The 15,367-nt window shown below is 43.9% G+C and overlaps 1 protein-coding gene across 1 annotated transcript in view; it reads left to right on the top strand.

Moving 5' to 3' along the window:
- The window catches only part of LOC137521114 (flavin-containing monooxygenase 5-like), a 96,843-nt gene that overhangs the window by 61,558 nt on the left and 19,918 nt on the right, over positions 1-15,367 (top strand). The window contains exon 6 of the mRNA XM_068239926.1: positions 10,405-10,601. Coding sequence (XP_068096027.1) covers positions 10,405-10,601 — 197 coding nt within the window. The remainder of the gene's footprint in view (positions 1-10,404; positions 10,602-15,367) is intronic.

Genomic DNA, 15,367 nt, shown 5'->3' with positions numbered 1-15,367 from the left:
CTACGGGAAGATGGTCTCCAGAGCAGGGCTTCGGCGGCAGCCATCTTCCCGTAGCCCTGCTCTGCTCTGACAGCCCCGCGAGCTGTGGGAAAACGAAATAGTGACGTCACGCTGACGTCACGGAGCCGCCGAGGCCCCTAAGATCTTGAGGCCCCAAGCGACTGCTTGGTTCGCTTTATGCCTCGCGGCGCCCCTGCATAAAGGACCACACTCCCCATCGTTAAATTGGAACTTCACCTTTATCAGCACTCATGTACATTATACAGAAAAAGAGGAGAGGGATCCTCTCAGTGTACTATCCACAAGTCTTTTTTTTTTTTCAGTTAGAAAGTTTTTATTATTACTATTTTTTTTTTTTTTAAACCAAAAATTCGTTTATTGGCATATTTTCAAAGGTCACAGTGAAAAGATTAGTGTAGTACATCAGCATTAGATACAATGTCAATTCTGCTGCACAACATGGGAGAAAAGATACAGGTATGGTGTTGAATATACATTTACAGCTAATAGGAACGGACATAGATACATGAACATTATTTATACAGTGCCTTCGTGGTATATCATGTAGGATATTGTTCTCCACAATTAAGGATAGATTAAATAACCACTTTAGCACACCTAATTCCCAGAGGCAAAGTGTCTGTGGGTGGCCTCCTTGGTATTAATTTAGTTCAGGTTCTATCCTTCCACCTGTCCCATATTAGGGAGAATTGCTGTACCCGTTTTCTATGCAGATATACTAATTTTTTAAATGCAAGTGTGTTGTCTAAGCGCCTTTTCCAGCTGGACAGTGATGGTGATTCCACAGACAGCCATTTCAGAGCAATCTCCTGCCTTGCCGCAAACAACGTCCCATTAATGAATGCTTTAATGCATGGTTGAGTATCCTCATCAATTTGCAAACCTAGCAGGCACATTTTGGGGTCAAGAGATACTGGGCATCCCATTTTGTCGTGTAGAAAATTAACCACCTGCAACCAGAATGCCACTAACGGTGGGCATTCCCACATGAGATGAAGAAAAGTAGGATTGCTGGTGTTGCACTTGGGGCAATTTGCATTGGAGTCAGATTTATACTTGGCCACTCTGGTGGGCGTTAAATAAGCTTGGTGCACTATATATAATTGGGTGGCCCGTTCTTTGACGCATACTGAGACTTTACGTACATTACACAAAGCATCTTCCCATTCATCTTCATCTAGATCTAATCCTGCTTCTGTCCAGTTATTTTTGGATGTTTGTGTGCGATCTATGGCTTTAGCACCAATTAATTCTTTATATATATCGCCTATTAGATGTTTTTTGGGTCCATTTTGGATCATTGTAAGTATTGGGTGTGCCATTGTTGCAACAGGAGTCTGAGCAAATTGTCTGCGGAAGGCGTGAGACAGCTGTATATAGCGAAAGTACTGGGAGGATAGATTAGGAAATTGCTCTGCAAGCAAGTCAAAAGGTTTTAATTTGCCCTGATGCAAAATGTGCTTCAAGAAAATTACGCCTGAGCGCTGCCAGAAAAGAATGTCTGGGATAGTTGTGAATTCTGCCAGTGTCTTGTTATTCCATAGTGGGGTGTGTGGATCAAGCGCCTCATTACTATATAGGGAGTGAGTCCTTTTCCATACCAGTTGGGCCTGAGCGAGTATAGTGTTTGTGGATTTCCCTGTGGGTATAGCCTGGCATAGTAATTCCATTGCTACGTTTGATTTCCATGGGTCCATGCTGTATCCCAAAGCTTCCGGGTTATAGAGTCTCTCCATGGAGAACCATGCCGACATCTGTTGAAGTTGGGCTGAGAAATAATATTGCATGGATGGGAGTGCTAGACCCCCAAGGCCATTTGGGTTAATAAGAAGAGCATGTTTAAGTCTGGCACGTCCATTATTCCAGATGAAAGCAATGAATAGGGACCTAATACGTTTAAAAATAGATAGTGGGATATATAAAGGTGACTGTTGAAGAACATATAACAGTTTAGGCAAAAGGATCATTTTAATTAAATTAATTCTTCCCACCACGGTGAGATACAGCCTGGACCAGGTTTTACATTTGGTTTGGACCAAGTTTATGAGAGGGAGGATTTCTGCCTGCATATACTGCTGGGGAGATAAATGTATTTTTACCCCTAGATATTTGAATGAGTTGACTATTTGTAGCTGAGTAGGCTGCGTGCTGTCAGTGCAAGGGGGTTGATCCACATACATCACAACCGACTTACTCTTGTTTAACTTTAGCCCTGAGTAGTATCCAGCCTCCTCTATAGTGTCAAGTGCAATCTGCAGAGATGAAGCAGGGTCAGCCAGATAGAGAATAGTATCATCTGCGTACAAGCCTATTTTTTCCTCAGTGGTGCCAGTGCGGAAACCATGTATTTGGGGATGAGCCCTTATGCGGCAGGCAAGCGGTTCCACCGCAAGAGCATATAGCAAGGGAGAGAGCGGGCATCCCTGCCTAGTACCGCGCCTCAGCGGAAAAGGCTGGGATATCCAGCTGTTAGTGCATACTCTAGCGGTTGGGAGAGTGTATAATATCTTTACCCATTTTATGAAATTGTCCCCAAAGCCAAACCTGGCAAGGACCGCCATCAAGTAGGGCCATTCTACGGTGTCAAATGCTTTGGCCATGTCCAGTGAGGCCACTACCTTGGACCCAGCATTGGAATGGTCAGCCTGTAGATTGGTAAAAAGGCGACGTATGTTCATTGCCGTGTTTTTGCCCGGCATAAAGCCTGTCTGGTCTTCATGTATGAGCGACAGGATCACTGTATTTAGCCTGCTTGCTAAAAGTTTAGCCAGTATTTTTATGTCTGAGGGGAGGAGAGAAATAGGGCGGTAAGAGTCACAAAACAGAGGGTCCTTACCAGGTTTGGGGAGCACAATTATTAAGGCCTCACGCATGGAACATGGCAGGGAGCCTTTCTCAAAGGCATCATTGAAAGTTTGAAGTAATAGTGGTGCTATATTTTCGTCATATTGCTTGTATATTTCTATTGGCAGACCGTCTAGGCCTGGTGCCTTTTTCTTTGGAAAGCTAGCGATTGCAGTGTATATTTCATCTAACGTTAAAGGTGTGTCTAAGGCCTCACACTGGTCAGGGGAGAGTTTTGGAAGGTTCGTTTCTGACAGGTATATTTCTGAGTCCGATTGAGTGGCAGCGGTGTAGGAAGTATAGAGGGCAGAGTAATATGCCGAGAAGACCTGATTAATTTCTTGACAACCTGTCACAATCTGGCCTTGTGGGTTAGTAATGTGTGTAATGACTGGGGGGGAGTTATAAGTTTTAGATAACTTGGCTAGTAGGGTGCCCGCTCTCTCTCCCTGCTCATAAAATGCCTGCCTGTTGAAAAAAAGTTTACTTTTGGTTATTTCTTCAATGTGGCTCTTATGCTGTCTCTGCAGACTGCACCAGACCTCTTTATTTTTAGGAGTAGGGTCTGCAAAGTAGCAGTCTTGGGCTTGCGAGAGGCATTGGAGCAGGTCAAGCTCCTTTTGCCTAGAGTCCCCCTTACATGAGGAGATAGCCGCTATCATTTCACCACGGAGAAATGCCTTAAAGGCATCCCAGACTATACCTAGGTTTTCTTCATCTCTATGCCTGAATATATATTCATCAATATGGGCGGCTATCTCCTCATGTTTATTTATAAGTTCAAGCCAGAACGGGTTTAGTTTCCAAAATTTAAAAGGAGGTTTTTGGCCCCACAGCAATTCCAGTTGGATTGGAGTGTGGTCTGAAGCCAGACGCGGCAGCATCTCCACACGTGTTACAATTGAAAGGGTGGCTGGGGTGACGAGAAAATGATCAATACGGGATCTAGTGTCAAATGACGCGGAGAAACAGGTGTATGCTTTTGTTTTTGGGTTAAAGTGGCGCCATGAGTCTGTTAATTGTATTTCATTTATAAGGTTGTGGAATGGAGTGGGTTTATCTATTTTAGGTGGGAATCTATCAAAGGCTGGGTTGCATACGGCATTAAAGTCCCCCATCCATATTGCATAGTGACAGGGGTGTTTAGCACCGAACGCTATGCCTTCTTTAAGTACTGTCGAACAGTAGGGAGGGGGTATATATATATTTAATATTAGAATGGGGGTGCCACTTATATTGCAGTGCAAAAATAGATATCTACCCATAGGGTCAATACGGATGTTTAGCAGTTGAAAGATGAGGGATTTTCTAATCAGTAGGGAGACACCTCTGGAGTACTGTGAATATGTAGAGTGAAACATCCAGCCGATCCAGCTGCGTTTAAGCGCCTGAACTTTATCACCCGTAAGGTGCGTCTCTTGGAGAGCCACCACGTCTGGCTTGTACCTGTTTAGATAGTTTAATATCATTTGCCTCTTAAGGGAGTCATTTATACCACGTACGTTCCAGCTGATACATTTAAGAGCAGACATACCTATACCATGAAATATCTATATAATCATATGTACATAAAAAATTTACGTTGTGACCCTGTGACCTTACACATTGTTTGTATTGGTAGTAGTAATAGAAAAACAAGAACCAAAAAGAAAGAAAGAAAAACCCTTGAACTCCCATCCCTCCCTGACCTCAGAAAATCATCAACAGGTCCTTGTACCCCTAACCAAAAAAGGTAAACTTGTAAAGCAGACCTATACCTTAAATGCGGGTATTACAGTCTGCCTGGGGGAAAAACAGCTTACCTACTACTGCAGGAACACTTTAACTAGGCCCTCCCGCTCAACTTGTGTTATGCATTTGCGTATATCCCTTAGTATAGAGACCCCCCACCACCGAAGAGAAAAAACAAGTAGACAGATACCACATATATAGAATTAGCGATGTAAAACGGTATAGATGGTTCTCCCTTTTCCCTCCAAACATCTTCCATATAGGTCTTGCAGCCAGCATTATATGCCACGATTTAAAGTGATTAAAAGTTAGGCATTTTATGCCAGCAGCACCACAAGGTAGAATAGCATATCCTCCGCGAGCGTTTATGCTATAGGTTGCACTGTAGTTGGTAGAGGAAAAATGAAAATACTTGCAAAGTTCCGGACTGTGAAGGCGAATGAACATTGCCGTTAACTGTCAGTCCAATTTGTTATTAATAAAGAAGTGTTGGTTGTATGATAAAATCGCCTCACATACATTTTAAAGAGCGGCTTAACAATACCATAGTAGTGCATGTTATCTTCGTTATGTGGTAGAAAAAAGGGATGGGGAGATACAACAGTTTGTAGTGTCGCTACAGTGGCTCGGAAGTTCGTACGGGGTGGGGGGGAATAGACACACCGGGCTAGGTGGATTCTTTTAGAGGGCATACAGCTTTGCAAGTCCGCGTGTATTACTTACAGTTTATGCCTCATTGTCTTCCCTTTGTGGCGGTAAAGCAGCCGGCGATGAAGCAGCTTTCGGCCTAGCATCCAGCCATGCTTGCGCACTTTCAGGAGTAGTGAAGAAGTGGGTGCGGTCGTCTGCTATCACACGCAGTTTGGTAGGGTATAGCATTGAGTACTCAAGCCCCCGGTCCCGGAGTCGCTTCTTGACATTGTAGAATTGGGCTCTTTGTTTCTGCAGGTCGATCGAGAAGTCCGGGTAGAAGGATAGCCTCGCGTTTGCATATGTAACTTCTCCTTTTACACGTGCCGCCCTGAGTACAGCATCACGGTCCCGGTAATTGAGCAACTTAAAGATAAAAGTTCTGGGGGCCTGGCCCGGTTTGGGAGTCTTTGGGGACACCCGGTGCGCCCTTTCGATGATGAAGGCGGATGAAAACGCGGGCCTACCAAACAGCTCCACTAGCATATTTTCCGTGAATTCTTCCGGGGTTGTGCCCTCTATTTTCTCCGGCAGGCCGACAATCCTTATGTTGGAACGGCGATTTCTATTTTCTATGTCTTCCTGTCGTTCCCGGAGTGTCTTGATGTCTTGGTTAGCTTGTGAGGAGTCACGCTGTAATGGCGGCAGTTGGTCTTCCACGCGGCTGATGCGCACTTCCGACTCCGACACTCTGCTGCGTAGTGTTTGCATATCGGCTCTCAGCAGAGAGACATCTGTTTTAACCTCCTCTAATCGTGTAGTTATAGTGGACAGGGCCATCTGACAAGAAGCTACCCCTTCCATTATCTGCTTCAGGGAAGGCTGCGGCTCTTCATCTTCCGAAGTTGCGTCGCCATCTTGTTCATGCCGGTACTTGCGTAGTTTAGCTACCGCTTCTGAGCCACGTCTAGCTGTCATGATTGGTGTCTACCGAGTGCCGAGTTGGTGAGGGATGCAGTGCTGGTCCACACTGAACTGTTTAGTTTAGCGAATTTTTATTAAAATCGTGGTTATAGGATTGTTGAGCGGGAGCTCCTCTCCAGCACGTCCTACTCCATCCGCTTCCGGTCACGCCCCTCTATCCACAAGTCTTTAATGAAAGTAATGGGCATACATAATAAAAAGTACAGGGTCACTCACATAGAGAGGGTCCTACTCCAACTAGGACCCCCCTCGGCTGTGTTGGCTTCCCACCCTAGTGGTACTCAGAACCTGTCATGTACTGCAATCACACTGCCTGCTCTCGTCCCGACTAGTTTCGGCTGTCACCGTCCTCCGGTATCCCTGGCGAACTCGGCGAACCGCAATAGAATTCAATGGCCAGGCAAACTTGAAAAACTGTAAACACTGTTTATGGCCACAAATGATGGAAAAGATGTTTGAAGGGGTCTAACACCTGGAGGGGGGCATGGCGGAGTGGGATACACGGCAAAAGTCACGGGGAAAATTATGGATTTGAAGCATAGCAGGGTTATAATCCCTAATGGGCAGAAATCACATTGCATTCCTAAATTGGAGGCATAAAGTTCTTGAAAACATCTTGCGTGTGTATACATGGATCAGCAAGTAGTGTAAGTAGTGTACTGCTTCACACTGACTGACCAAACTCACTGTTTAACGCACCACAAACAGCTGTTTGTGTAGTGATGGCCGCGCTGGACTGGTGCGCAAGATGGCGAGAGTGCAGGCGATGGTGGTTTTCAAGCCCATATGGTCAGGCTGAGGTAGCTCAATCACAGAACAACAGTGACTGTCCAGCTGATCAAATTTGGTCTGTCCACAATGAAGCAATGACCTTATCTTGAGTGTGCCCCCCAACACACTCATATAGGTCTTTGCTTCATTGTGATACGCAAGCCCCTTCACCGCGGCAAGGTAACGATCACGAAGGGGAATTGACACTTGTACATGCCTTTTGTTTTGTTGTTGCAGACGCAGTGCAGCCAGAAAAATTAGGCAGGCATTTACACAACAATTATTATTCTTTTTGTTAGCGAGTTGGAGTCCTGGACCCTGTTGGTGGCAGCGGAGAAGGCAGTCAAGCAGCCGCAGGCAGAGATGCTGTGTGGGGACTGACTCAGTCTTGGGGCAGGCAGCAGCGGCCAGCAGGCAGGCAGAGATGCTGTGTGGGGACTGACTTAGTCTTCGGGCAGGCATTAGCCTTCCGGGATCCATGCCTCATTAATTTTGACAAAGGTGAGATACTGAACTTTTTTGACCTAGGCGACTTCTCTTCTCAGTGACAATGCCTCCAGCTGCGCTTTTGATAAAGGTGTAAACCGAAACAGCAGTCTGTCACTGCTGCCACTTTGGTGCTATTAAAAGAGCTTTGATACAAGACAGCGGTGCCGGTCCTTTCTGTTTTATCTGGACTGCACTTCCCAGGAGGCACTGGGGAGAGACCTTGGGCACGCTGCATACTCTTTTTTGGAAACGGTGCTCCCTCTCTTTTGTTTATCTGAAGGTCCTTTCTCACAGGACGCTTGAGGCAGGGCAAGCCAGAAGTTGGATGGCAAATTGTCAAGCCTGCGCTCCCGGTAGTCCAGGGGTCTGGAGTGGGAGCCTGAGAAACGGCTACCACCACACATCCAAGGAAGCACTCAATGTGCTGTATAAGTAATGTACCTGCATTGACCATGCTTTGCAGACAAGGCATCTGTGGTCAGATGGACCCTTGACCCAACACTGTGTGCCAGACATGACACCACTTGCCTTTCAACATCACGGTACAGTTTAGGTATCGCCTTTTTAGAAAAATAATTGCGGCCTGCTATCTTCCACTGTGGGGTTCCAATTGCCACAAATTTTCGGAAGGCCCCAGAGTCCACCAGCTGGTATAGTAACAGCTGGTGAGCTAACAGTTCCGCTAAGCCAGTTGTCAGACGCCGGGCAAGGGGGTGATTGCCAGACATTGGCTTCTTCCGTTCAAAGTTTTCCTTAATGGACACCTGGCTGCTTTGGGCAGAGGAGCACGAACCGCTGGTATAATACAGTGTTCAGTCACACAGATGCAGTGAAAGGTATGCAGTGACTGGTATAATACAATGTGCAGTCACAGATGCAGTGAAAGGTATGCACTGACTGGTATATAAAACAGTGTGCAGTCACACAGATGCAGTGAAAGGTTTGAGTCCGGAGTGGGAGCCTGAGAAATGGCTACCACCACACATCCAAGGAAGGCAGCAGGCACGGCACGCAAGTCTTGACTCAGGGAGGTAGTGACGAAAAAAACAATACAGGAGGACTCTTACTGGTATAAAACAATGTGCAGTAACACAGATGCTGTGAAAGGTATGCAGTGACTGGTATAATACAATGTACAGTCACAGTTGCAGTGAAAGGTATGCACTGACTGGTATAATACAATGTGCAGTCACAGATGAAGTGAAAGGTATGCACTGACTGGTATATAAAACAGTGTGCAGTCACACAGATGCAGTGAAAGGTATGCAGTGACTGGTATAATACAATGTGCAGTCACACAGATGCAGTGAAAGGTATGCACTGACTGTGCTGGGCCTGGCACAGTATAGCAAGGGCCAGCTGCGACAGACAGGGCTGTATATGCAGTTCCAGTGGCACACAAAAAAACACATCACAAGAACATTAGCTCTTTTTGCTTTTTTGTGGTGCTTTTCAGCAACAAATATCAGCAAGGAGCATGCTAACAAGACCTAACTAACACTTTCCCTATCTCTCCAGCAACCTCTCCATTCTCTCACTAAGCAAGCAGCAGACAGAGTGAGAAAATGGCAGACGCAGCAGCATTTTTATAGGGGGGGGGGGGGGGTTCCAGGAGGGAGTGCAGCCTGATTGGCTGCCATGTGTCTGCTGACTGTGATGTAGAGGGTCAAAGTTTAGCCCAATGATGTGGTGTAGCGGGCGAATCGAACTCGCTATGTGTTCGCGGTTTGACACGAACGCAAACTCCCCTGGGTTTGTGCGAATAAGTTCGCCGGCGAACCGTTTGGGCCATCTCTATCCATTGTTCCAGTTCATAAGGTTAGATGGAGAAGAGGTCTAAGAAAAGAACATTTAATGTACACCAACAAACAGTGGGTATAAAGAAGAGTTAAGATTGCAGTCGGAGACATTTTAAAGAATATACAGCAAGGTAAGATCAAATAAAAGAAAGTGCTAGGCCCTTTATATGAGAGGTTCTGGAGAATTAAAAAATGATTACCAGCGTCAAAGGAGGAGGAAAGGTTAAGGCAAATTAGTACAGAAAATTAGCCTTTCTTTTTTGCAACCAGGAGGTCATTTGCTACCGTACTTATGGGAATGGTGAGAGCAGAAGCCAGGCTGCAGGGTATCTAACAAGGAGAGAGAAAGTCAGACCGGTCTGAATAGATGTGCCATTCCAGTAGTACTGCATAAATGAGTGATGCTAGGGGAGTAGGTGATGGGGAGACAGATTGTCAAAGTGATAAGATTGTGATCTGAGAGCGGAAATGGAAGGTTATTAAAGGCTGGAAAAGAGCATAGCCAAAAAAAGACTATGTCCAGACTCAGTGTGTCCATCTGTGTGGGTGGAGGTAGAGGACCACTGAGAGAGATGTTACAGGAAGGTTAGTGAGAGTCGTTTAGTGGTACTAGGACAGTTCGTGTCTATGGGGACATTAAAGTCCACGATAATGATATAACAATAATGATATAAAGTATGCCAGTGCAGAGAAGTGGTTTGAGACAGAGAACCCACAGGTATAAGTGGTTTAAGTATTGACGGTTATACACGTCAATACAAAACATGCTGTGAACAGTGTTGACGTGCATACATGTCAATACTCTCCTGCACTGTATACTAGACCCTTGCTTGACAAATTTTGGCAAGTTACAGGAGAAACAAGGTTTGGAACATTCATTGGATCATTTTTTTGCACAGAAATCCTGGGGAAATTGAATGCCAGGGAGGTTAATGTAACAGTGTCCAGAAAGGAGAGTATTATTTATGTGTTCAGAAAGGAGAATATTATGCTCAATAAACTGTCTAAAACAAATTTGCCCGTGAAATGTTGCTTATCTACTTTTAACATGATAATCTTATGATTTTGCAATTGTAATTTGCTTTCTTCAGTTATTTCTTTTAATTGTTTTTTCATCATGTTCTCAAACCTCCAGGTGTTTCTCAGCACGAGGAGAGGATCATGGGTTTTAAATCGTGTTTCTGATTACGGATATCCTTTGGACTTAAATAGTTCTCGCTTTTTTTATTTTCTTAAGAATACTTTACCAACGTCAGTGATTAATGCTGTTGGGGAAGCCAAAGTCAACAAGCGATTTGACCATGCAAATTTTAGTTTAAAGCCAAAACACAGGTAAGTTCATAAAGCAAACCTGAACTGAAAAATAAAAGTCAGATTAACCACTTCACCTCCAAGGGTTTTTGCCCTAAAAAAACAGAGCAATTTTCACCTTTCAGTGCTCCGTCAATTCATTCACCTATAACTTTATTACTACTTATCACAATAAAACAATCTATATCTTGATTTTTTTTTGGGGGGGGGGGGGGGGTTGCCACCAATTAGGCTTTCTTTGGTTGGTACTTTTTTCTAAAAATTATTTTATCCTAACTGCATCTTAAGGGGAAAAATAAGAAAAAAATAATTGTTTCTCAGTTTTCGGCCATTATTGTTGTAAAATAAAACATTCTATTGTGGATAAAACCCACGCATTTTATTTGCCCATTTGTAGCAGTTATTGCAATGTTTAAAATATTTTCCTAGTAAAATGTATGACGCCAATATTTTATTTTGAAATAAAGGTGCATTTTTTCAGTTTTGCATCTATCACTAATTACAAGCCTATAATTTAAAAAATAACAGTAATAATGTACCATATATATATAGTTCAAGTTCAGTCCCTAAGGTAAGTATTTATGTATTTTTTTTCATTGTCATTTTTTTCTTATAAAAAAATGTATTTTGATACTATGGGAGAGTGTGGGAGGAAAGGAGTTAACTTTCAATGTGGGTCTTCTTATTAAAATAAATGTACGTACGTGTAATTTTACTATTTGGTCACAAGATGCCCATGGCTGTGACACTTCACGAGTTACAATGAATGCAGGCATCTCACTGATGCCAGCGATCATTGACATGGTGACTGCGTTCCCATTCATTTATCTCCGGTCTAACGATCGGCAATGAGAATGAGCGCAGGAGTGCGCTGCGGCAAGGGACAAGTATCCTTGTTCCTGCAAGGTAAAGTGGTGTTTTGCAGGGACGTAGATATTCATCCCGGGGGAGGGGAAGTGGTTAAACATACACATGTCATATTTACCTCCCACGTAGTCTGCTCATCAATCTCTTATTCTTCTCCCACATCTTGTTTGACCTCTGTGATCAGTGGAATTCTCCGTCCTCCATTTTAAAAATGGCGATGATGGACATTATCTTGTACATCAGTTGTCCTTTCAATTATAACTGACAGAAGTTTGCCTTTTTAAAACAGAAAATATTTGTGATTATTCAAGTTGAAGTGAGCATATGATATCTCCCAAATTGCATTTTTGCTGAATATGCAAATCATCCACTGATGAGGACCAACCAGTCTGAAACAGTCTGTATGCATGTTGGATCATTATGGCTCTGTACAATTAACAAGCTGACACATCATTGCATTCCAGCTGTTCTGGAGGTGTGTTTAGCTTACAGGGACAATTTGCATATTCAGCAGTGATGCATTATGGGAGACATCATATGCTCAATTACACTTGAATAATCACTTTTGCCTTCTGCTTTAAGAAGGCATATTTCTGTTTTGCATAGAATTTTAGTAAGAGGGCTTTTTGGTCCTTTTAGCCCCTTACACACTCCTAGGAGTTCTGGTTCACTATGAGCTAGTTGGGCAATCTGTAACCCTGGGTGTTTCAAGTTCTACTACATGAATCCACGCTATGCACTGATGAGCATCAATCAGTCTGAAACAGTCTGTATGCATTTTGGATTATTGTGGCTCTGTACGGTTAATAAGTTAACACATGCATAGCTATTTACTCATTCACAGTTCCTTCTAGCATTCAGCTTTTCCCCAGAACTATCATGTGCTGCTGTATGGTACAATTAAAATGCATACCTCCCAATTTTCTGAGATACAAAAGAGGGACACCGTTAGCTATGTCCCTGACACACATCGTCACACATACCATGAATAATTTAAATAAATGTTGGCCTTCTTAAAACATAAGGTATTAGCGATAAATCAGGTTGGAATGAGCATATGAGGTCTTCCACAATGCACGACTGCTGAATATGCAAATTTTTCTTTGTCGTCCATGCCTTGCACTGATGAGGATCAATCAATCAATCCAAAATAGTCAGTAAGCATGTTGGATTATTGTGGCTCTGTACGATTTACAAGCTGACACATCATTGCATTCCAGCAGTTCTGGAGGTGTGGTTAGCTTACAGGGACAACAAATGATAATTTGCATCTCCAGCAGTGATGCATTGTGGGAGACATCATATGCTCACTGCAACCTGAATTGTCGCAAATACCTTCTGTTTTAAGAAGGCCAACTTTTATTTTGCTTAAAATTTTGAAGAGGGCTTTTCTGGTCTGAGTTCTGGTTCACCATTAACTTGCGAGGAGTGAACCAGAACTGTAATAAAGTTTAGTTATACAGGCACATTTTAGCAGAAAAATACATAAATCTATGGAGATCTGAACATCAGTTCTGAAAGACAGACAGGACAGAGAGAGATTCAGTTCAAAAATAGACATTATCCTTCCCAAAAAGGAACAGTTAGGAGCTTTGTCAGCATATATAGGTACCGTATTTTTCGGACTATAAGACGCTCTGGTTTCGAGGACAAAAAACAAGAAAAAAAATACTAAACCTAGTGCGTCCATGGTGCAGGGGCTTCTTGTGGAGCTTTTCCTTCCAAGCTGGCCTGCTGTATTCTTTTGCAGGGTTTGTATCAGCTACAACAAAAATGTATTTCTGTAAAGGCTATTATGGTGTTGTGTTTCTTTTAAAGCCGAGAGGAAGTTCTGAGTTCAGGTCCTCTTGAGACAACAAGGATTGTTAGAACTGTTTAGCCCTGAGCTCAGATGTTGTGGTGGTGCACGTGGAGGCAAGGAGAGAGGAAGCAGAGAAATGATACTGCCCAAACACTGCGGGCAGAGCGCACAGGATTCATGGCAACAGACGCTGAGTGATCCACAGCCCTCTCAGCTGAAGAGTGTCTGCTGCTTTGCAGGGAGACTGTATCATAACGTCAGCCTCTCCTTCTCTCTCTCTCTGGCTGGACACAAGTATCGGAGGGCTGTTGAAGCAGCTAAGGGCTTCAGGTCACTCACTCCTGTCACGCTACTTGCCTCTGCTTTATGTCTAGTCATGCTTCACTCCCTTCCTCTCCGATGTATATACTGAAGCACATAGCGCTGATTCCTAATAGGAGGACAGCGGCTCTGCTTCTGTCTATACATTGGAGGGAAGGGAAGTGAAGCGTGACCAGACGTAAAGCAGAGGCAAGTAGCGTGATAGAGGTGAGTGACCTGAAGCCCTCTGATACTTGTGTCCAGCCAGAGAGAGAGAACGAGAGGCTGACGTTATGATCCAGTCTCCCTGCAAAGCAGCAGAAACTCTTCAGCTGAGACGGCTCTGGATCACTCAGCGTCTGTTGCCATGAATCCTGTGCGATCTGCCCGCAGCCTTTGGACTTTTCCCTGCCTCGTCTCTCGCAGTGGAAGTGGGGGTCATGAGAGGCGATTCAGCACATCTGCAAAGAGCGCGCTTTGAGGAAGAGCTGGTCATTTTAAAATGCTTTTATTTTACTGGACCCGATGGTCTTGGAGGCGGGACCATGGCTTTGTCATTGGGCCAATCACTGTGCAGTGACTGTACAGTGATTGGCCCAATGACAAAGCCATCATCCTGCCTCAGAGACCATCGGGCTAGTCAAATTAAAGCATTTAAAATTACTGGATCTTCCACATAGCGCAGGATGCGCTGAATGACCTCTGAGGTTTAATGTATTTAGGTAATAAAGCCTCCTCCAGTGCCGATTCAGGCTCAGCACTATGTGCTGATACTAGCCGGTGTGGTCTATTGAAAATCTGGACACTCCGGACCCTCACATGCTATATTCAGACCATAAGGCGCAGTTACTTTTTCTCCCCAATTTTTGGAGAGAAAAAGTGCATCTTATGGTCCGAAAAATATGGTATATTACATCGATCCTACTGAATATTAATAAATAATAATAAACCTACTGAACAATAATAAATAGTAATAATCGTCCCTACTGAACAATAATACAAATAATAAACCAAATAAATAATACTAAACAATAATAAATCAACCACTTTTTGGAAATCAAAGGTAATGACTCGATTCATTCTTCTCACCGCTCTGCTTCCACATAGCCCATCTGTAAATTCCTGTACTGGCTACCTATCTGATTCAGGATAAGTTTCAAGATTCTATGCCTGGCCTATAAATCTGTGCACAGAACCTGCCCTACCTACATCTCAGAGCTTGTTCACAGGTATACACCAGGTCGCCCCCTCCGGTCCTGCAACGACCTTCGCCTAACTACCCCACGCATTTCCTACTCTCATGAGCGCCTGCAGGATTTCTCAAGAGTCGCCCCCACCCTCTGGAATTCCCTTCCACCACCCATCAGACTTGCTCCGTCCTTCAACACATTTAAGCAAGCCCTCAAAACACACCTCTTTAGGATGGCCTACCCACCCCTATTACACAGTAACTCTCTACTGAATATTTATTCCACAGCCCTAACCTAGTGTGTCCACCCCCCTGCCCCTTAGATTGTAAGCCTTTGGCAGGATCCTCCCTTGCCTAATGTATTCTACATGATTGTGTGCTCCTTTCTTATGACAGCCTCATACTTGAATAACTGGGCCTATCTAATCAGCTCAGAATCACATGATCCTATGTTATGTTATGTTATGTCCTTGTTACGTCTGTCATCCTTTGTATCATTGTATGTATTTATGCCCATCGCTGCGTAATATGTTGGCTCTTTATAAATACAATAAATTGTAATAATAATGATTGGTAGATTTCTGAAGTAGGTTGGTAGATTCTCTAGTGGCGGCAGCTAGTGATATTCAG

The sequence above is a fragment of the Hyperolius riggenbachi genome, chromosome 6 (assembly GCF_040937935.1).
Source record: "Hyperolius riggenbachi isolate aHypRig1 chromosome 6, aHypRig1.pri, whole genome shotgun sequence".
Lineage (NCBI taxonomy): Eukaryota > Metazoa > Chordata > Amphibia > Anura > Hyperoliidae > Hyperolius > Hyperolius riggenbachi.
Note: the sequence above shows the minus strand (reverse complement) of the source record. Positions and strands in the feature narration are given on the sequence as shown.